Source organism: Maniola hyperantus, chromosome 1 (assembly GCF_902806685.2).
Source record: "Maniola hyperantus chromosome 1, iAphHyp1.2, whole genome shotgun sequence".
NCBI classification, from domain to species: domain Eukaryota; kingdom Metazoa; phylum Arthropoda; class Insecta; order Lepidoptera; family Nymphalidae; genus Maniola; species Maniola hyperantus.
In genome coordinates, this window is record NC_048536.1 from 8,225,313 (window position 1) to 8,247,877 (window position 22,565).

At 35.6% G+C, this 22,565-nt stretch overlaps 2 protein-coding genes across 4 annotated transcripts; one reads left to right on the top strand and one right to left on the bottom strand.

The window, feature by feature from the left end:
- The first annotated feature begins 1,456 nt into the window (after positions 1-1,456).
- LOC138404711 (uncharacterized) lies at positions 1,457-9,574 on the top strand. Its single transcript, XM_069509393.1, has 6 exons — positions 1,457-1,543; positions 1,631-1,787; positions 2,190-2,366; positions 2,846-3,073; positions 3,456-3,619; positions 4,550-9,574. Exons 1-6 carry the CDS (start codon positions 1,524-1,526, stop codon positions 4,614-4,616), a joined length of 813 nt encoding a protein of 270 aa, XP_069365494.1. The 5' UTR covers positions 1,457-1,523; the 3' UTR covers positions 4,617-9,574.
- A 1,236-nt stretch (positions 9,575-10,810) lies between these two features.
- Positions 10,811-20,550, bottom strand: LOC117993126 (caspase-like). Of its 3 annotated transcripts, none has more exons than XM_069509518.1 (7): positions 20,319-20,550; positions 19,240-19,318; positions 18,270-18,392; positions 13,979-14,115; positions 13,132-13,307; positions 12,114-12,228; positions 10,811-11,754 (listed from the first exon to the last, which is right to left on the bottom strand). In XM_069509518.1, the coding sequence occupies exons 1-7, from the start codon at positions 20,365-20,367 to the stop codon at positions 11,531-11,533; spliced, it is 903 nt and encodes a 300-aa protein (XP_069365619.1). In that variant the 5' UTR covers positions 20,368-20,550; the 3' UTR covers positions 10,811-11,530. The 3 variants fall into 3 exon arrangements, with proteins under 3 accessions (XP_069365619.1, XP_034836797.1, XP_069365628.1); XM_034980906.2 differs by lacking the exon at positions 20,319-20,550 and adding an exon at positions 20,122-20,275; XM_069509527.1 differs by lacking the exon at positions 20,319-20,550 and adding an exon at positions 20,145-20,249.
- Between the last annotated feature and the right edge of the window lie 2,015 nt (positions 20,551-22,565).

Below are 22,565 nucleotides of genomic sequence, written 5' to 3' on the forward strand. Positions count from 1 at the left end.
ACCTACATTACCTCCAGGTAGAGATAATTTCAATCAGAAAATTTTTGAAAATTATCCAAATTAAAATATAGTTAAACTTCCCAGCTATCATAATTCACAACCATTCATATTTCATATCGTGTCGTGTCCATTATAATATTATATACTCCTTGGAGTAAATGTATTCTGTGGTCGTGTCTCTTCAATTCCACACGACATTGGCGAAGTAAATGTTATTGGTCTGTGGTTTGCACGTGGTTTGCACCAGGGCCTTAACAGATAGAACTAATGTTGTTTAGTATAAAAAATCTCCATCATTTTAGTTTGTGCAATTAGAACTAGATGGCGTTTTATCAAAAATAAATTACGGTGCGACAAGGCTATCTTGGCGCGTGGCGAAATCGGAACTAACGGTGCCGTCAAGTGTCCCCTTTGTTCTTGTTTGAATATTCTAAGCCTTTGTTCTCCAATAGCGCCCCCCTGTCAATGTCAATCAAGTGGCAAGAGAGCCTTGTCGCACTGTAGTCTGGTATCTCTACGACTTCCCATAAAGCAAATTAAGAAGAAGAAGAAGATCTCTACGACTCAAAAGTTTTATTTACGACTAGGTGCTACTAGCCACAGGACACTATTACTCCTATGCTACTAGCTGAAGCCCGCGACTTCATCCGCGTGGAATTAGGTTTTTATAAACACTGAGGGAATTCTTTGATTTTCCGGGATAAAAAGTTGCATATTTCACTCTCTAGGTATATATCTATACCCATAGACTATATGTATACCCATGCAAAAAATCACGTCAATCCGTTGCACGTTGCGACTTGATTGGAGGACAAACCAACAAACAAACACACTTTCGCATTTATAATAAGGGTACTATAGCAACCTTGTATAGTAACCTTGACATCCATGTTTGTGCCACATTTTTGTTTACGCAGTGTTACTGCATCCGTGATCCATCCATTCAAGTGTACTGCTGGGATATTCACTTATAAATTCATGCTAAATTCAACATAACCGAATACCTATAGAGAATGCAGTACAAAAATCATGTGTAAAGAAAAAAAGAAAATTTAGTTTTAAATAATAAATTACGGGTTTTGTTTTATTACCTCAACTTTTAGTACTGAAAGTACTTCTTTCAATGTATAAAATAATAAATAATGCGGCCGAACTAAGAATAAGACTGAATTTCTGCCATATTGCGACGTGTACCTAAGCGGGATTATAATTTTTGATTCGTATTTTCTTTGAAGTCACTACCTATAAAAATAATATATGAATCAAACCTGCACACGTGTTATACCTGTTATACATATAGCTATATAGTTGACCTTAAAAAACTAGTATCCAAGGCCGGAAAAAATTAAAAATAAATTACATATAATAGTTACTGCAATTAGAAACAGATGGCGCCACTACGAAAGATTAGCTGACGTCTCTATACCAGTATATATAATGTACTCTGTGGTTTGCACCAGCAGCCGCGCAACATAAAATAATATTAATTCAATTTTGTTTTCAATTTTGTTCAATAATTGAAGATGGAAAATAATAAGAAGTTGTAAGTAAATTAATTTGATGATCTGGATATTATTAAGTGTACCTACTATGGGGTCAAACATGAATTAATTAAACCACCATGTTTCAGTATTAGAAGCAACAAGGCACAAATTGCATATTTGTGCCAGTATATGGCGGGGCACCCAGGATTTGCCGCTGGAGATAGTAATAATGCCCAGTGGGAAACGTTAAAGTTGACTTTAGACGAGCTTGGCCCACAACGATCGGTGGAGCAATGGAAGATTGTAAGTTGAAGTACCTGTTTCATTTGCATCAGTTACTAGTGGGATTCACTGGAAAGAGGTTCATTTGCACTTTACATATCTGTAATTTCAAGTTGCTGAGATACATATTTATAGAGATATAAAATTTTATATTGTGTAACATTAGTGTAAATAGTCCATGACAGCTTTTATGCTAAGCAAGTGCCTAAGCTTGGCGAGCGGGGTGTTTGGCTATTAGGCGTCTATAGGTGGTGGTCTGTGTTTGCACTGTGAGTGCAAATATTGATATATATGTAATAAATCAAATCTATATGTGCTAAAACCTAAGTTATGTTGAACATAAATATTCATTCATATACTATAGCAATCTCCTTAAGATGTTATACAGAGAAGCGCATTCATTTAACAACTTTTTGTTTCAAGTGTTGGCGTGACCAGAAACGCAAGGCCCGAGATGAGGGTGGGGCCTTAAATAAGGCCAGAAATGCCACCGGGAATTGTGTGGAGATGCCTCCAATCTCAGATAATGTGGTTCATGTTCTGAATACAACTGGCCACGAGATGGCAATGGGTTGTGGTCCTGAGGAGTCACCAATTGGTGTAAGAAATATATACATATATCATGATCAACCCATCAACACCCCACTACTGAGTCTCTTCTCAGATTGAAAAGGGTCTAGACTCTAGGCCATAGTCCACCACACTGGCCCAGTGCGGATTAGCAGACTTCAAACCTTTTAGAACATTGGAAAACTCTCAGGCATGCAGGTTTCCTCACAATGTTTTCTTTCATAGTTAAAGTGATATTTAAATTGCTTAAAAAGCTCACAACTTTGAAAAATTGTGGTGTATGCCCACAATCAAATCCACGACCTCAACTCGACTCCCAAATAGGAGGCTTGTTAACTGCTAGACTACCACAGCTATGCACTTTGCAGGCCCTAAAATATTTCTAATTCTAGTCATTTATTTGTTCAACTTTGAAATCATAATTTTCTAAAGCATAGCTAAATACTAAAAGTTAGAATTTACACTGAGTACCTATTATATTTAACTATGTTTACTTTCCTTTCCTTTAGTTCAGTCAGGAGACCACAACTCCACTGCCAGCTCTTGGCCAGTTGCAAGCAGAACATGCACAAGAACCGGTGGCATTCCCCAGCACCTCGGGCATGCTAAATGTGGTTCCACATCAACAAGGATCACAAACTGGTCAGCGCCCAGCACCACAAAAGACCCGGGCTCGAAAAGTATTGCCACATGACCGATTTTTGGCAGCTCAATTGGAGAGCAATAATTTAGCAAAAGTAAGATAATCCTTAGAATGGGCAGATGTATTCTGCCTTTATATTCATAGTTTGTTGATGGTGTAAGTAAAGTAAAAGTAAAATATACTTTATTGTACACCAAAAACAAAACAATAGAAATACAACAAAGATTGCATGTACAATAGGCGGCAATACAAAATTATATATATATATATATATATATATATATATTATTATTTTAATTATATATATATATATAATTAAAAATAGAACAGTAAATAAGAGAGGAAGGAGTACACGACAGATAAGTGCAATAAAAAGTAAAAATAAATAAATAAACACATCAAATGGAGGATAAATAAAATAGCTTCAATTTCGTTTTGGTGTAACTACAGTCTATTGTGTATTTGTTTGGTTTTAGGCAGCGAACGCTTTACGCCAGGCAGCAAACGTTTTACGCCAAAAAAAAATCGCTTTACGCAAAGAAGCAAACGTGTTACGCCAAGAAGCAAATGTTCAACGCGCAGAAGCAAACGCTTTACGACGAGAAGCGGCCATCACAGCACAAAGGCACCTTGCTTTCTTGTAAGCATTAATGTATTGTAATTATAAGGGTTTTTTTTAATCATTTTAACTTTTATTCACAAAATCTATTGACATATTAAACACTAGATGATTCCCGCGACTTCGTCCGCGTGGATTTAGGTTTTTAAAAATCCCGTGGGAACTCTTTTATTTTTCGGGATAAAAAGTAGCCTATGTCCTTCCCCGGGATGCAAGCTATCACTGTACCAAATTACGTTAGAATCAGTTGAACGGATGGGCCGTGAAAGGCTAGCAGACAGACAGACAGACACACTTTCGCATTTATAATATTAGTGTGGATATGGATTATGCTGAGACACTATGGAAGCCACCGCAGATGACATGCCGGCGAATGATTGCCGCCTTCCAGCAAGGCGGCGATGTTAGCAAATCTTCGTACAGCAGGTATATATGGTGATACTAGGGCAGCATGGTCCGCAGCTCGGTTCGCAGCATCCACCACAGGGTCCACACATTTTGGAGAAGGACAAGCACAATCAAATCCTCCAAGTGATTCTCACATATTATTATAAAACACAAAAAAATCTAGCAGCCTTATTTTGCAATAGACAGTTACAGTTGAATATAATCATCTTTATCTATCTTTGATACTACATAAGTATACTCCTTCTCCAAAATGTGTGGTCCCTTAGGGATATTTAACAATTACACTGCAGTTTCACGTTTTTAACTAGAAGTGCAATCTTTTTAAATCAATTCTAACTTTGACTCTCAGACTTGAGACTCAGACTCAAAATTGAGTTAAAACAAGACAGATTTATGTGAGAGATCTGTCTCGTTTTAACTGTCTTAAGTCTAAGTCACAGTGTGCTCTATAGATCTCATCCTTAGAAAATAGTTTCTTCCACCCCAATAATAAAGTATCTAAGAGTTTGTGTACTTTATAACATTGTGTTTATCTTGTTATAGGATTGCAAAAGACAAAAAAGAAGAAGAGTCCGTCTGTCTCCGCTCCCCTCCTTCCTCTGATTCTTAGCACATCTAAATTTTAGAGTATTTGCATCCTCTTCTTACTATTCTAATATGAAAAGGACAGACACAGTTTGACAGCTTTAAATTTAATTTAGAGCTGTCAAACCTCGTGACTTTAGCTGCCAGTCGCGAGCCTATTGTTTAAATTTGTAGCTTGGACTTAATTTAGAGTATTTAAATGCAAAATTCATGTTCTGTCCTTTTTTTAGCAATATTAAAAAGAAAAAATATACAGATACTCTAAATTTAGTTTAGAGAAAGACAACAGAATCGGCGCCAATCATGTTTAGAAGTGAAGTAGTATTTAGAAGGATGTTTTATGTTACAGGTGTTATTTAAGATTTTTTAATATTTTTAGTGACAAGTGCAAGCTTACAACAGTTATTAGTAGACATGTGTCCGCTATAGCTTAACTTAACTGAAAACCGCTGCCGTGCCTATAGCGTACCGTAGCGTTATTGTCGTAGCTAGCAACGGTTTTCAGTTATCATCTATGACGAACCACCTGACAACGCAACACTGCCAACTGGCAGCTGACAATGCATTGTTTGGTTTTTGGGTAACTAGAAACGCAATAATTATGCCTTCTCTTTCTTTCTTTCACTGAAAGCTGAGAAGGAGCGGTTATTGGCTACCGGCTTAGTAACTAAGAACTTGGTAAACCAAAGCCGACCTTATCTCTATTACGCTAAGGCTTAACTGTACAAGTACTTGTCCATTACACTTTGATCTGTCAATCTAAATACAGTTAGCCTTAGAGTAATAGAGATAAGGTCCTCTTTGGTTTATCAATCTTCATGAAATGTTTTTGGTTAACTGGACTGTGGCAAACTATTCGTGCAGGCGTCCACTATAGTTTGACCTATGTCAATGATCAAATTAAACTTTACTACTATGAACTTAGGTTGTGATTACTTCACGATATTCATGAAAGTAAAATTGGTTTTATTTTAGTGAATATGCGCGCGCTAGTTATACAGACGGTATTGATACGGCAGCTAGCTTAGTTACTACTACGGAAACCGCTGCGCGTTGCGCATATTAAATTAGTTGAAACACAACTCTGATACCGATATTCGGCAACGGTTAACAATATCGGTATTGAAACTAAGTAACTGTTGATTAACCGTTGCCGTTAATAGCCAATAACGCCCATCTTTAGTTATAAGTTTGTTTAAGGGGAAAGGAAGTGTCAAATCGCGAAAATGCTGTAAATTTGAAGAAAAAGATTTTCTTTCCTAAAGCATTAATAGCTATTAAATACATGTAATAAAAAACTTCAATTTGTGAAGATCATAATGACCTATATCACATTTGTTCAAATTATCCCGTTTTTTGAAGAATTGATGTTGAAAACATTGCTATGATCAACTTGTTTTGTTGTTTTTTTCTTTAACGGCTAAACGTGTTAAATTCAAACCATCACAAAACAATATGTTTAGGTTATCTTATCATTTTAAATTATTGGTTTTAAACTAAATGTTTTTCATTTCTTAAATAATCTAAAACGAACGGAAATTATTCATTTTCTTGCAGGCGCTAAATCCTGTCAGTAGCCTTTTGGCTTTCATGGCGGGCGGAGCTGCGCGCATCCATTTCTTCGTAAAATTACGCTATAAACTTATTATTTTTGAATGAAAGTTGTGTTTATATGTACTGGTAATGGTTGAATAATAAAATAGGGATTTATTTATCTCAAAATGAAGCCTGCTCACTACTCAAATTTATTTTAAAATTATCGTAGTATTACGTACTAGTTGTGAGGTTGTCATAGATTATGTTGACAGACAGTAATATTTTCTAAGTAAGTATTATACCTATGTGTCAGATCCATATTTGAATTTCATTTCATTTAATTTCATTTCATTTCAAGTGGCAATGAGCGCTCGTAATTCGAAAAGCCAATATATATTTACAAAATACGATCCCAATTCCCAAGGTACTGGAATGGCGACCTCGCACCTAAAAGCGCAGCGTTAGAAGACCCCCTCTAGGTGGACAGACGAATCAAACGAGTCACAGGGAGCCGCTCGATTCAGGCGGTGAAAGACTGTGCTATGAGGAAGACCTTATTAGAGACCTATGTCCAACAGTGGACGTCTGTCGGTTGATGATGATGATGATGATAATGATTATGCCTTTCTTCTTCTTCTTAAATTTTGAAAAAAATAATAATTTGAAAGCATCTGGCATAACTTGAAGCCTTAATAATAATTATTAAGGCTATTTCAAATTAAAATGATATTTAAAACTAGATGATGCCCGCGACTTCGTCCGCGTGGATTTGGGTTTTTTAAAATCCCCTGGGAACTCTTGCGAGATAAAAAGTAGCCTAAGTAGCCTTCCCTGGGATATAAGCTGACTCTGTACTAAATTTCATCAAAATCGGTTAAACTGTTGGGCCGTGAAAAGCTAGCAGACAGACAGACAGACACACTTTCGCATTTATACTATTAGTATGGATTATAAGAAAAAGATTTATTGCCTCTCAGCTCTCTGAGAGACGTTAGGTTAAGTGAACACGAATTATGACAGTTCTGTGTTCTAGCGTAAGCTTTAGGTCTTCTGATAGCGTCAACAGTGACATTTCGGCTGCCTAAAATCCAAACCCTGTAAACGACATCAGACGAGATCGCAGGGAGATAATTTAATTTATTTTATTTTAAGACTAAGTATTTTCAGTAGATTTTCTAGTAGTTAGACTTTGTTAAATAATGCAGAAAAAACATTATTGTATGCAAAGTATTTTCCTTGCAAACATTTAACATGTACCTATAGTACGTGACAGGTCGAGATGGCAATCGGGGTGGGGACGTCACCCGCGCTATCACGCACCGGGTTAGCGTGGGGGCTGTGCGGGTGTGCGGGGCGACCCCCTGCCTTATACCCCGATTTCGATCTGTCATTTTCTCATCATTCATCTCGCGTACTATAGAGCTTATTACCTTTCCTATTCTTACTTTTAATGCATTATTAAACGTCTTTACTGTTTTGATTTGGATTTTAGATCATGGGTTATGTTTTTAAAATGGTCACAGCGACTTACTAGGCTTTGAATTGGTTTTCTCATTGTATAAGGTGCACTTACTATATATAGCCTGCGACAGGTTGAGAGGGTAATCGGGATATAAGGCAAGGGGACGCGCCGTACACCCGCACGTCATAAGGCGCACGACTGCACCGGGTTAGCGCAGGAGCTGTGCGGGTATACGAGGCGTTCCCTCCCCGATTACCATTTTTTCAACCTGTCGCGTACTGTAGGTTTAGACTTTAGAGGTATCAAAATTTCTGTTAATATGGAAAACCAGAGGATGCCCGCGACTTCGTCTGCGTGGATTTAGGTTTTTAAAATCCTGTGGGAACTCTTTGATTTTCCGAGATAAAAAGTAGCCTATGTCCTTCCCCGGGATGCAAGCTATCGCTGTACCAAATTTCGTCAAAATTGGTTGAACGGATGGGCCGTGAAAGGCTAGCAGACAGACAGACAGACAGACGGACGGACAGACAGACACACTTTCGCATTTATAATATTAAGTAGGTATGGAGTATAGATATGGATGTGGAAGTATAGATTTTAATGCTGTTTTCCTTACAATAATGGGACATACTATTGAAGTAAGAATTATGACATAATATAACGATTTTTCAAAAAATGTCATTTACTGGGTTTCGATATGGGGCGGTCGGTTTAATCAGGTTCTAGGGTAAAAGACTCAAGTGAATAAACAAATCACAGGTTTTTACCATAAATAACAACTACCAGGAATTAAACCAGCTGATACAAATTTTTATGAATAAGAGTTTTTAAGGGTTTCCGTACCATAATCGTAAAAACCAGCCAAGTGCGAATCAGACTCGCGCACTTAGGGTTCCGTACTTCAATCGTATTTTCGACATTTTGCACGATAATTCAAAAAGTACTTACTAGATCTCGTTCAAACCAATTTTCGGTAAAAGCAAACTTTCATGGTAATATCATCATATATATTTTTTTGTTTTATCATTCTCTTATTTTAGAAGTAACAGGGGACACACACACACACACACACATTTTACCACTTTGGAAGTGTCGCGCAAACTATTCAGTTTGGAAAAAAATTATATTAGAAACTTCAATTTCATTTTTAAAGACCTATCCATAGATACCCCACACGTATGGGTTTGATGAAAAAAAATTATTCAGTTTCATTTCTAAGCATGGGGAACCCCCAAAATTTACTGTTTTTTTCTATTTTTGTGTGAAAATCTTAGTGCGGTTCACAGCATACGTCTACTTACCAAGTTTCAACAGTATAGCTTTTATAGTTTCGTAAAAAAGTGGCTGTGACATACAGAGGGATAGACAGACAGACATGACGAATCTATAAGGGTTCCGTTTTTTGACATTTGGCTACGGAACCCTAAAAATGGAACCCTTATGGTTCGATTTGCTCCGTCCTTCCGTCTGTTTGTCTATCACAGTCGATTATTTCCGTAAGAGTCGGTTCCCACTTGTCGGTTGTCGGGCCCGGATTTTAATCGGATGTTCCAGTGGCAGAACATTTTATATGATGCACGCTTGACTAAAACCGATTTTGTGTTGGCGCCGACAAGAAATGTCGGCTGTTCTGCCAGCCCTCTACGTTCGGAATAAAATCGTGTCGGATTTTGCTCGCATATGAGTAAGTATGACGCTGTTTACAAAGGTCCTAAGTGACTTATAAACTACTAGGTGATGCCTGCGACTTCGTCCGCGTAGAATTAGGTTTTTTAAAAATCAATCGTCAACTCTAGGTGTTACAATTGACGGTATACGACAAACATTTACTACTTTTGCCTCTATTCTCTCTCTCCCTCAGTCGAGTTTTTTTTTTTTTTTGGTCTTTAATATATAGAAGGATAAAGTGACTGACTGACTGACTGACTGATCTATCAATGCACAGCTCAAACTAATGGACGGATCGGGCTGAAATTTGGCATGCTGATAGCTATTACGACTACGACGACGATAGGTATATACCTATCGTCGTCGTAGTCGAGTAATATATATATATATATATATATATATATATATATATATATATATATATATATATATACATATATATTACTATTATGGAGTGTATATACATTGATATTTATAATAGATATGTATATGTATGATAGTTATGTATGTATTACTGAAATAGTTAGGTACTTATTAATTAATTATATTATATTGTTTTATACTACTTCATTTTTCTGTATTGCGTGTAAGTACTATCCAACACACCTAGTGTCTCCTTTCACCAATTTTTTTTTTCGTTTTAGTTTCTTTGTCATGTAATATTTTTTGTGTGCAATAAAGTATTTCTATCTATCTACGACGTAGGCATCCGCTAAGAAAGGACTTTTTGAAAATTCAACTCCTAAGGGGGTGAAATAGGTGTTTGAAATTTATGTAGTCTACGCGGACGTAGTCGCGAGCATAAGCTAGTCTTATATAAATTCTATTTGTGAAACTTGTCATCAGCTTCAATTTTCTTCTGTTCTTATCAATTTACTTTTCCAATTAGCTTTAAGTTTTCCTGTTAAATAAAAAAATATAAGTATAATAATAATTAATACCGCGTATTATTTTTGCTCTTTTTGATTATTAAATAATTTATGACTATATATAGATACACAAAATAATAAAAAAATACTAAATGATGCCCGCGATTTCGTGGGCGTGGATTTAGGCTTTTTGAAAATCCCGTGGGAACTCTTTAATTTTACGGGTTAAGAATTAGCCATAGCAGACAGACAGATACACTTTCGCATTTAGTAACCAACTTCCAAAAAGGAGATGGTTCTCAATTCGGCCCGTTTTTTTAAATGTATGTACACCGATTTTTTCGAGGTTTCGTATTCGTTATTTACTGGAGTCCTTTACCCTAGTACGTTAAAGTACTAAAAGTGCGTGTTAGTAATTAGTATCAGCTGATCAAATGTCAATAAATTGCGCCAAAACCAAACGCCAAAACAAAAATTGCTAGTTTCAAGGTGAAACGGCAACTGTCATTAGCGAATGCAATGGCCTTAAAGTTTGAATTCGGAACTACTGAATTGCGTTTTCAGCGTTCACAATACGGCACAGTTATCCGTATCGGATTTTTTACAGCGCTGCGAGCGCTGTAAGCGTCATTTGGAGCAAAAGTTTTCCTATGGTTTTCACATGGTTTTCATATTAAAAGACTGTTCGTTTTAAATTATTTATTAAAAACAAGTTACCTACTAGACAAAATGAGTTCAAGTGATGATAGTATGGAATTTAATTGCAAACCTAATTTGAGAGAGGAGGCCGAATTAGCACAATACCTACATAGTATATATACTTTTTTTAAATAAATTACTTTATAGTTTCAATTTTTAGAGAAGCACTATACATGTCTTGACCGGGAATGCCTTTCTGGCCTCGTTTTATAGACGTCCTCGCCAAGGCTCGGCCGTCACTCACACTCAACCAGAAAACGCTTATTTCCCGGTCTCGTGCAGTAATGTACCTACTTACACATTTCTGTAGAGTCCTTACTCCTTAGACATCAAGTTTTAAAAACCTGTCAAATACACTATTAATATTAATTGAAACATCTCCTTTATAATAATGTTATTCATGGTTATTCTTAAGCTATAGAGAGGGCAAAAATTATAAAAAATGTAACCAAAGAGTATAATATAATCACTGAATGTAACTTTAAGTAACTGTTTGGCAACACTCATACCAATTACCTTAGATGCCAATTACCAATGTACTCTGTGGCAACGACCAACTCTCGGTGTTGACAAATTATTGTGTTGACTAAACCAATATTTTAATTTTACGAAATATCATATTGGATTTATCTTTTGGTTATATAAGCAAGTTATTTTATTTGTATTACATACATCGATTACCTACTACAAACAAATTAAAATCTCTTAAAGGTAAAATAATTTTGTCAAAGTAAAACGAGTCTCAGGCATTTGCTTTTTGTCGTGTATTGAGGGGTTTGCTGGCGCAAACGTTGTTCTGTAGTATGCAACTCTTCTCTGCACCAGTGTAATAATGTGTAACATATCCCACTGTTTGTGGTACTCTTCTATAACATCACACAGTTCTTGAACTAAGAACGAACCTTCTTTATTTCGATAAGACACGAAACCTATAAACAAAAACGCACGTAGTTAAATATAACTAAATACTTACAGTAGTCGGCAAGAAATATTGTACATTGACATTTAGAATGAGATTTTGGCTTTGTAGAGCGTTGTCTCTGTCGCTCATACCTTTGTTACGTTTTGTTGGTCTCAACGACAGAGACAACGCTCTACGAAACCACTAAGTGTCTCTTTCTTAAGGTCGATGTACAATATTTTCTGCCACGTAGGGGAAAGCAGGTAGGATTCTTCTCTACCTCTACTGGTACACGGTCCCATAAAGCGCAGCAGTCCTGACTATTGAGTCTTAGCAAATTTTCCAACAAAGACAAAGAATAGGTAAAAGAAAGCTATAGGTACTTACTCTCCACACTTGAGTATAGAACAAGAAAATCCGCGTGCGTCGGTATGTTTATCGACACTTCAGGTCCATCGATTGCCATCTTTCGCCCACTGTCTATCTGGTCACCTCTACAAGCCTGTTGCAAAATATAATATTTTAAATTTATTATTTTTTTACTGGTCTGTTTTAACTGATGGAATTCCTTGTTATTAATGAAAATATTACATTCAAAACTAATTGTAGATATATTCGATATACGGCCAAAAAAAGGTAGTTAGGTACTTTGAACTGAAAAAAACCGGCCAAGTGCGAGTCAGGCTCGCGTAATGAGGGTTCCGTACTACAGTCGTTATTTTTCGACATTTTGCATGATAATTCAAAAACTATGATGCATAAAAATAAATAAAAATCTGTTTTAGAATGTACAGGTGAAGACCTTTCATATGATACCCCACTTAATATAGTCACTCACTTCGAAAGTTGAAAATACTAATTATTAGTTCATGACCACAGTTTAATTTTTTTTGTGTGATCTAACCCTAAATTCACGGTTTTCAGATTTTTCCCCAAACGTCAGCTATAAGATCTACCTACCTGCTAAATTTCATGATTCTAGGTCAACGGGAAGCACCCTGTAGGTTTCTTGACAGACAGACAGACAACAAAGTGATCCTATAAGGGTTCCGTTTTTTCTTTTGAGGTACGGAACCCTAAAAACAGTTCAGTACTTTTGACTACAACCAGAGTTTGGTCAAACTAAAATTTAGCCAAAACCAAGAACGCGGAGGCTAAACAGAGGATAATTTGGAGACCTAACGAAATCTGGGCGTATAACCCATTTTGAAACTCTAGGGATAGGACAAATAACACTGTGTGGATACGCGGAGTCAAAAATTATGTTTCAACTATTATGTATTTTCCGTCAAAACTACTTTTGACCAATCTCATTAGTCAAAACTACTTTTGACCAACTTCATTAGTAAAAATTACATATTTATGACCGGCTAAGAGTTTAAGAGTAAATTGTAATAATTGTAACCTGAACAATAAATATTTTCGGTTTGCCGACGAGACTTGCATGACCATTTTCAAGCAAAGTTGTCACATCTCTGAACTGATAAGGTCGATCGGCCGCAAAGAGGTCTCCGCCTTTCAGACCATGTGTTAAAAATACAAAACACAGACATGATGTTGCTGTATGGTCTTGCTTACTAACTGAAATCATAAAAATCGTTTCCATTAAATACCGCTATAAATTATATTTACCTACAAAACAAAGTACGTAACTACTTACAAAGCGAAGGTGCCTGCAAAATCTTTAAGAAATAATGTCTGTGTAGTATGCACCTGTGAATCCTGGGCGTAAGTTTTATTACTTTTGTTTTGGATGGAAAAGTAAAAGTAGGTAATAAATTATTAGAAAAAAATAGTAGTACGTAGTTAATAGGTACTTACAATCTTTAATTGAATTAACTTGACACATTTCCTGTTCGCTTTCTTTATTCAGGCTTGTTCACGAACTCAAACATAAAATAATAAAACTTAGCCATGATAGTTTTCCTTTAAAATTGACTATTTCTGTGATTTTTTTCACGTTCCTTTATACCTACTACCATTTGGCTGATAAAGGATAAAGGGGGGACGGGGGGGCACTTGACATGGCGAATCTATAAGGGTTCCTTGTTTACTACGGAACCCTAAAAATCAGGGGACTCTTCCAGTGATGCCGTCCCGGGCCTACGATGTTCGTCCGCGGTCTGCCGCTGTGGCCATGCGGTGGCTCCCCCATACGGATACGTCGTTGACGTCCGTAAGGTAATCTAGTATTAAATATTCATCGAAGTTCCCAAGAAAATCCCTTTATGTACCTATACAAAACAACTTACTTTCTATGATTTTGTTCATAATCTCGCCGTAATCCATGTTTTCATGACAGGTAACTTTGTAATCCATATCTTTAAATGTCTTAGTTAATTTTATCACATCTTCGTTTGTGCCGATTCGTGACTGTGGCTTTTTGTAACTGCAATCAACATAATATTAGACGTTTTGTAGGTAATTGTTCAAGAGCGTGTGGACGCAATCGCGGGCATTCCAATCAATCCAATCCATCAGCCTGTTTGCGTCCACTGCTGGACATAGGCCTTTCCAAGAGCGCGCCACCAAACACGGTCCTCCGCCTTCCTCATCCAACCGCTCCCCACCACCACACACGCTCGCGGGCATTATTTAGTTTAAATTATTATCATCATCATCATGATCAACCCATTGCCGGCTCACTACTGAGCACGGGTCTCCGCTCAGAATGAGAAATGAGAAGTGTTTGGCTATAGTCCACCACGCTGCTGGCCAAGTGCGGATTGTTATATTTTTCACATCTTTGAGAGCTATGGAGAACTAGGTAAGTATCAGATATGCAGGTTTCCTGACGATGTTCTTCCATCACCGTTAAAGCGAGTGATATATTTTAATATGTAGTTATTTGTTATGCAAGGCTGCAAACTTGTTATTTTGTCGCGAGATTTTGTATTTAATTCCGAGCCAGCGAGTTCCTTGATAGAATCCTGAGCGTAGCGAGAAATTCAAAGACTCGAGCGCAAATAAATTTGCAGCCGTACGAAACACAACTTTTCATCTCACTTCAGCGAGGAAAACGCTTGATGAATGATGATTGATACAAGAGGCGGCCAGTACCGTGAAGGTCCCAATAAGAAGTTTCTATACTAATAGGCCACAAGTCAGGCAATGAAGGAGGTTCTAACTTCTAATTCAAGAAGATTCTATAAATGAATAGTTTTTTTCAAGTGCGTTCAGAATTTTAATTTAAAATTCTTACAACAAAAAACCTTTTTTCATAATCCAATCCAACGAATTTCGTTATATTGTTTACTCAATAAAGCTGAGATTGTTTAATTTAATTACCAAAATAAAAATGAATAATTTAATTTAATAAAACTGGTCACTTAACAATTTAGTTTATAATATAGTAAAGACTAAGGACGAACTGCGTTTCTGAACGTTTCATTATCACGTGGTATTTTTAATAGAAAGAAAAAATTGTAGCTATTCTGTGCATGCTGTGCACACTTCGTCACGTTCGAATTTCAACTCGTAGGTACTTTGCGCGCTAGGGAACAAAATTACCACTTTCCACTCAGATTTCAAAGGGCAAACGGATTATTTCCAAGCGAGTGAGATGAAAATATATTTCTGTACCTACTCCGTTAATAACTCCGAAAAGTTAAGAGGTGCGTGACCGGGATAGAACCAAGAATCTCCCGACCCCCCAGTAGGTAGGAAGCCATCACCGCTTTTTCATAAACTATTAAATACCGTAAACTGCTGCAACTTTGCAAACTAAGCTCAAGTTTGCCTATTTCTTTTCAATTACGATATCTCCCATTTGTTTAGTTTTTGTCTTATTTTCTACCCTTTGGTAGTATTTTACATCATTATAGCAACATATTTTTTATTTTTTAAAATGGTAGCTCTATGGTGGCTCCGTCAGTAGAGCAAACACAGTCGGCGCGAGCGAGCGTTAATTTTTAGTGTCCTACAACTTTTACATTTTTATCCAGAAAAAAGGTGTTTTCGTGCAGTGGTAACGTCCCAGGGTAAGAAAATACTGTTTATTTTCCGCACGGTTTGATATTTTTATGAAAAGGAGCCGACTTCGTTAAAATAAATTAGTAGGCAATGTTGCACAGTGTTATGGAAACTTGAGTGACACAACTTTGCCTGGGTCTAGGGTTGTCACTAGTCGCATTTTTATTAATTTAAAAAAGGGTTAAATAAAGACGCCTCCAACATGCTGTCTAGCTGCCTGTCTGTCTGTCACAAGCTGAATCTTGTGTACCATATAATACATAGTTTATATTGAAATATATTCACATAATATGTGTTACTTACTATCATGTCTACTAAAACAAACTATCAACTTTAACAGCTCAAGAAGATAAACTAACAGCTTTGGTGGTGAAACCCTTAATCATCATCATCATCGACCGATAGACGACCACTGCTGGACATAGGTCTCTTGTAGGGACTTCCACACGCCACGGTCTTGCACTGCCTGAATCCAGTGGCTCCCTGCGACTCGTCTGATGTCATCCGTCCACCTAGTGGGGGTCTTCCAACACAGCGTCTTCTGGTCCGAGGTCGCCATTCCAGCACCTTGATACGCGAGTCTAATGCGAACTTGACCAGTTTTTAAAATATTATTTAATAGAATAGAGCCTGTTTTCTTCTTATTTAATTTGCCTTCCAGACGTTAGGACAGTTCATAAGCATTTTCATAGCCAACTTAGTAATTTTGTCAATGTATTTAAGTAATCTTAATTCTATTGCAGCTATTTGAAAATATGGGAAACACTAAAAAACAAAGCAGGAGAAAACGTGCATTGATAGATCAGTCAGTCAGTCAGTAGATTAAAGCCATAATTATATGAAACCTAACAGGATGAATAGGTATACCTACCATATCATATTTTTTGTAACAAAAAAATGTGTAGTTTTACACGTATTTCTTTTTTTTACATTGTCTCTAGAAACGGAGGACATGATTTAGGATAAACTAGTATTAGTATTTTTTGTTACATAATTTATTTTTATATTGATGTTTTTAATACCAAAATTTTGTATTTTGTTCCTACAGTTCTTGACGTTATAAGTTGTAAGTTTTTTTAAGTTACTATGTTGCAGCGGCGAAGAGTCAATATAACACGATTCCTATCGGCTTCCCTTTAAGAATTGGCATAATATAGCGTAAGTAGGTACTATTCACATAAATTCCGTAATACGTTCGTAAATACAAAGGTTCGATCGTCACAAATGCTAATTTTTCTTTTGTTATTAAGTACTAATTTAAGTTAAAAACATAACAGCTAATGTAAGTAACATACACCTACGTCCTACACCTTACAAGCCGTAAAATATCGGATTCCCTAGTTAGATTTTTGCTTAGTATTTATCTCTTTCATTTCCCTAGCGAAAGCGAAATGAGCGAACTAGGTCTGTCTCGCTCTACGGTCGACTAATAAAGAGCACACCAATTTAATCTGGCCCAGTAGCGAATACGAATTTGGAACTCTGACAGGTCAGACAAATTTGACGTAAATAACTCGGTTGGATCCGAGTTACCCTATAATACCTCCAAATTAAAAATTATATTAATAGTATTGTTTTAACAGGTACATGCTACTATTTTGAGTATTTTGTATTTTGAAGGGTTATTTGATATTGATAGGTACATATTTTGTTTTTGTGAAGCGGCCATGCTTGTTTGTTTTTAAAGTTGTTAGTGGTGTTTTATTTTGATATAATAAATTGGTGATGTGATTAATAACTTATAAGTGTAAGTTCACGGTAATTTTGATTCAGTTTGGTAAGCCAAAATCAGATATGGCCTTAATTCACATAGATTGTTGTTTAACAGATTTCTTGTTACGTAACGATAGTAATTTTTCTAAATTAAGTTTTGAAAACAAAAATCGAACAGCTGATATTCTTGTAGGTAAGTACGTTTCCGGCTTCCCTTTATCAGATTTTCACCCTTCGCCACTGCTATGTTGTGTTGTTGAATTACATATTACCTTTATAATTAACGATATTTTTGTTTTATAATCTAATTTAAAGATAGTATTTTGTCTTCGAAACAAGTACCTAGGTACTTAAAACATTTTTCGAACACAACATTATTTGAAAAGTCAATAAAAGTTTATTTGTTTAATCTGTATTTTTTTTGGCCCAGCCCTGGTGTTAACCATATTTTTGTATGGAATGCTTATGGTACCACCTACAACTTTGCCTATTCGCTGTGAATAAAAAAATATCACTTTAATAGCAATAATTTGACTGCCGGGGACAAGCGCGGTATCTCATACATATGGGAAAAAAGTATTGAAAAGATCAACATTTTATTTATTGAGATATCCTTCTAGGCAAAGTTGAGTCTTTAACCTACATCTTTGCCTATGACTTTGAGTGCTTGTAATTTGTAAAAACTGCATAATTTAAAAAGATTTGGGTCTTATCTGGCAAGGTATAAGATCTATTTTTCTTCTAAAACTCATTAATAGCAATAAAAATAAATAGGTTCAGAGACACAAACCAAAAACGGCAAAATCCAGGCAATGTTGCAGCATTTTACGGTACATCAACAGAAGTTTTTAAACTTACTGAAAATATTTGGTATTTTTATAACAGTAATGATTAAATATCGTCAAATATTTTTCCCCAGACATATCATAGCACGAAATTTCTTTGATGACACCAGGTTCAGATGAATCAGCTGAGGCACACCTATAAGAAAAAAAACATAGGTGTATATAGGTACCTAGTTATTGCATTTTAATAAATGTGTTGATGGTCATGATCATTACATTTACAAGTATTTTAAAACTTAGATCCTACAGACCTATTTTTTCTTTGCGATTGTAACTGGCATTTCTAATGGCAAGGCATTGTTACTTAATTTTAATTATTATTTTTTCATTTTTCAATTGCATAGATAATAATAAAATGCAAAATATAAAATACTTATGTAATAATAAAATAATAAAATGCACTTAATACAAGCTAACTGCTAACTGCAACTAACTGCTTACTAGGTACTTAGGTAGGTACCAATTTGACGAAGATTTTGGATAAGGATTAGGTAGGTCTACCTTAAGGTACGGAAGTCGGAACCCAGAATACCTACCTAAATGCAGATTTTCATATCTCTAAACAAAACCATGGACTTTCAAATATTGAATTCAATTGAATTTCAAAAATGATTTAAAGAAAAGATTTTCTTAGCTGGTAATTACCCCCTAAAAAGAACCTACTTTTCTTTCTACTTAACAATAACAATAATTAAAACTTGCATCCACTTTTTAACAACCTTTCAAATTGCTTTTTGGGCAAAGTATCATTGAGTTGTTGCCTAGTTGCCTAGATTGACGGTTCTACCTAGGTGGTACTAGTGATTACCTACCTAATCTACTTTAAGAGAGTGGAACATACCTACCTACCTGATTCTTTTTAGGTAGGTATACTTACCTAGGTATAGAAAAAAGCAAAGAAAAAATAAAAGTAAGCAGATGTTAAAAACCTAAAAATAAAAAAATCTGACACTTTCATGCTTAAAAAGTTCAAATTACCTTACCCAGATGTAGTTGGAGCTTGAGCTGGAGTTCTGTTGTATTTACCAGCATCGGTAAAAGTGTCACTCATCTTTAACAGCTCTGTTAGAAAATGTGAAAAACTCAGTAATACTACTGAATATAGATACTGTACGTACTATCTATTGATATTGTTTAAAGAGAATTGTTTACAATACTTTTAAGTGAACCTATAGCCCTATAGTAAGATACGTACCTACCTACCAGTGGCGTGCAGCTGATAGAGGCATTAACGCACTGCTTACCCTCGTTGTAATAAATCAATGCTTATTTTTCATTAAAACCTGCCGGAAAATAAGTGCATACCCAAATGCATACCCTGGCTTAAAATCCCGTGCACGCCACTGCTACCTACCTACCTACTATGAGTTTGAGCTATCTCATCATGATTCATGAATCGTGAATTGATAAGAACCGTAAATTCGATAATACTGTAGGCACTGTAGGTAACCTACACTGATCAAAGATGATTATCCAAAATGGTTAAAAAACTACATATTGCAAATGTTTTTCGTTTGCTATTTGACATGCAAAATAGGTAGGCAGGTACATTAAAAAGAAAGTTTACAAAAAAGCTGTAACCCGACTTGGTATAAATAAAAAAAACTAAAAATTAAGAAACAAGTCTGGTGCATAGTGCTATCATCGTCGTCTTGCTTTAAATACTTAATTGACGGCATCCCTTGGTTTTATTCGAACATAGGTTTTCTTTTTACCCGACTACAGCAAAGCCAAAAGAAAGGGTTATGATTTTAGCAGTCTATATGTATGTATGTATGTATGTTTGTATCTGTGTGTTCCATCGTAGCACTTAAACTACTGGGCTGATTTTGATGAACATTTATAACTAAGTAGGTATCTGTTACCTTTTTACAGCCTATCTTCTTACCCAAAATTCGGTTCTATTCAGAGATAACTAGTTTGGACAAAGTTATGGAGTGAAATCGATAAAAAATTTGATCCCGTATCCTGTTGATGGCAATTTAATCAGAGAGATTTCACTAGTCTGTGTAAAATGTAAATCTGTCCATTAGTCTATGTTTCCTGTGAATCTACGACTTACGATGATGCAATGAGGAGGTTTCCAGCACGTTTCCAGGCAACGTTTTCATAGATGGCGCTGAATATATTACCACCACTAAAGACGAAAAATAATACCTATATCTATATCATATATGCTTTAAATTTTTTAATTTAAATCGGATGCGAAATTAATTAATTAGTTACTTCTATTATTGTTCACAGATTTTGTGGGGAAGAAACGTAAGGAAAATTGCAGTGCACGCTAGCTCTTACTCTACAACTATGTCATTGATTGACACTACCTAAACATTAAAGCATAGATCATAAAGATATAGGTATTATTTTTCCTTTTTCGTGGCGACCTATGCGAAATATTCAAGAGACATCTATGAAAATTTTATTGAAGCCGTCCCTGAAACTTCCTCATTAGGTATTTGACTATTTTTTTATTACTTTATTATAAACTAGGATAAAAATACTGATGTAAACTGAAAAAACTAATTAGTTAAATCGATAAAATAACAAAAAAGTTATAAGCATTTAAATATTTCTGATTAGACAGAGATAGCGATATAGCATTATGACGTCACACCTTACTAATGCCATAGTAGCTTCGTGCCCTAAGCTTCGTGCGGTTTCATACAAATGTTCGTTTTGCGAGAAAGGGATAGAAGACCCTCCCACTCCAAAATTAAAATTCCTGTAACTTTGGAAATCTTTGTTAGAATTTTCAGCGTACTTCATTATTTTTATCCTAGCTTATAATAAAGTAATAATATTTATCAAATTTAAAAGTAGGAAAATACCCAATTTTTCTGTGTCATGGCGTCTTGTACTAATTTTGTTACTTTAATTAAATAAAACAGTTGTGATCTCGAATTAAAGTATTTTAATGGTCTCCAAGTGCCTCCGAAGCTGTGTTAAGATATTCGGATGAATCCCATGTTGTGGTTTCTCAAAATCAGACGATATTCTAATGTTGCAAACACCGATTTCGCATATTCATTTTTTATCTAAAACCTCTAGTCTGTGTTTAAAAATGACGTTTGAATTTAATGTTTAGGTATATCTTTTCACTTTCAGTCATAGAGAAAGCTTTCAGTGGTTTTCAACGGTTTTCATGGAGCGTAGATAGCTCAGAATAAGGACTGTGAGAAGTAGCCCTATTGTGACACTTAATGTTAGAGCGAGATAGCTAAATGCATTTAAGCTCTTGTTAGAACGTGACAAAAATGGTTATGCATAGTCCTTATCACTGTGGCCACTTTTTTTTGTTTCTCAAAATGTATTTGTACGTGAGTATTTGACAAACATTCGTAAGGATTTTTGTTTTGGAACTGTTTAATAATAATAATCCTTACGAATGCAGAATGGGTGCACATCAACGTAGCGGGGGAAAAGATAGAATACGTAAAAGATTATGTCTACCTAGGGCAGTCTGTGTCTTGTGAAAGCTGTACAGAGAAGGAGATACAGAGAAGGATTGCCATCGCATGGAAAAAAAATTGGAGCTATAAGGAGATTATGAAGAACAGGGAAATAAAAGTCCATATAAAAAAGAAACTATTTGAGGTCGCGATATTGCCATGTTTGACATATGGATGTCAAACGTGGGCTCTAAGGAAGGAAGAGGAAGAGAAACTAGCAATATGTCAAAGGAAAATGGAGAGAAGTATGTTGGGACTAAAGATTAAAGATAGAGTAAGAAATAAAATGATTCGGAGGATGACCAAACTGACAGATGTAAGGAAAATTATTATAAAATTAAAATGGAAATGGGCTGGACATATTTGTAGGTTGGATAAGATGAGATGGACAAAAAAGGTGACTGAGTGGGTTCCGATAAACAGAAAAAGGAAAAGAGGACGACAAAGAAAGAGATGGCGGGATATTTTTGCCCAAAATGTAGGACCGGACTGGATAAGGAAAGCTCGAGATAGGGAGCTTTGGAGAGATTTGGGGGAGGCCTACGCCACTGAGGCGACTAATGCGTGACTGAATATATTACTATAAGGGACTTAAATATAACATATAAACATAAATTTTAACATTAGAAACTAATTTTATTAAGACGATGAATGAACTGATATATTTTAATGAATTGATATTGTTTTGAATACGATGAATTTATGATCAAAAATGATGTAAAAATAAATAAATTATTGTAATAGGAGATATAATTGGAATTAACGTATTAGACAATAAAGGCTTTTTTATTTTATTTTATTTTATTTATTTGACAAACAACGTGAAGTGTAGAAGGAATGACATTTCACAAGTAAGAAAA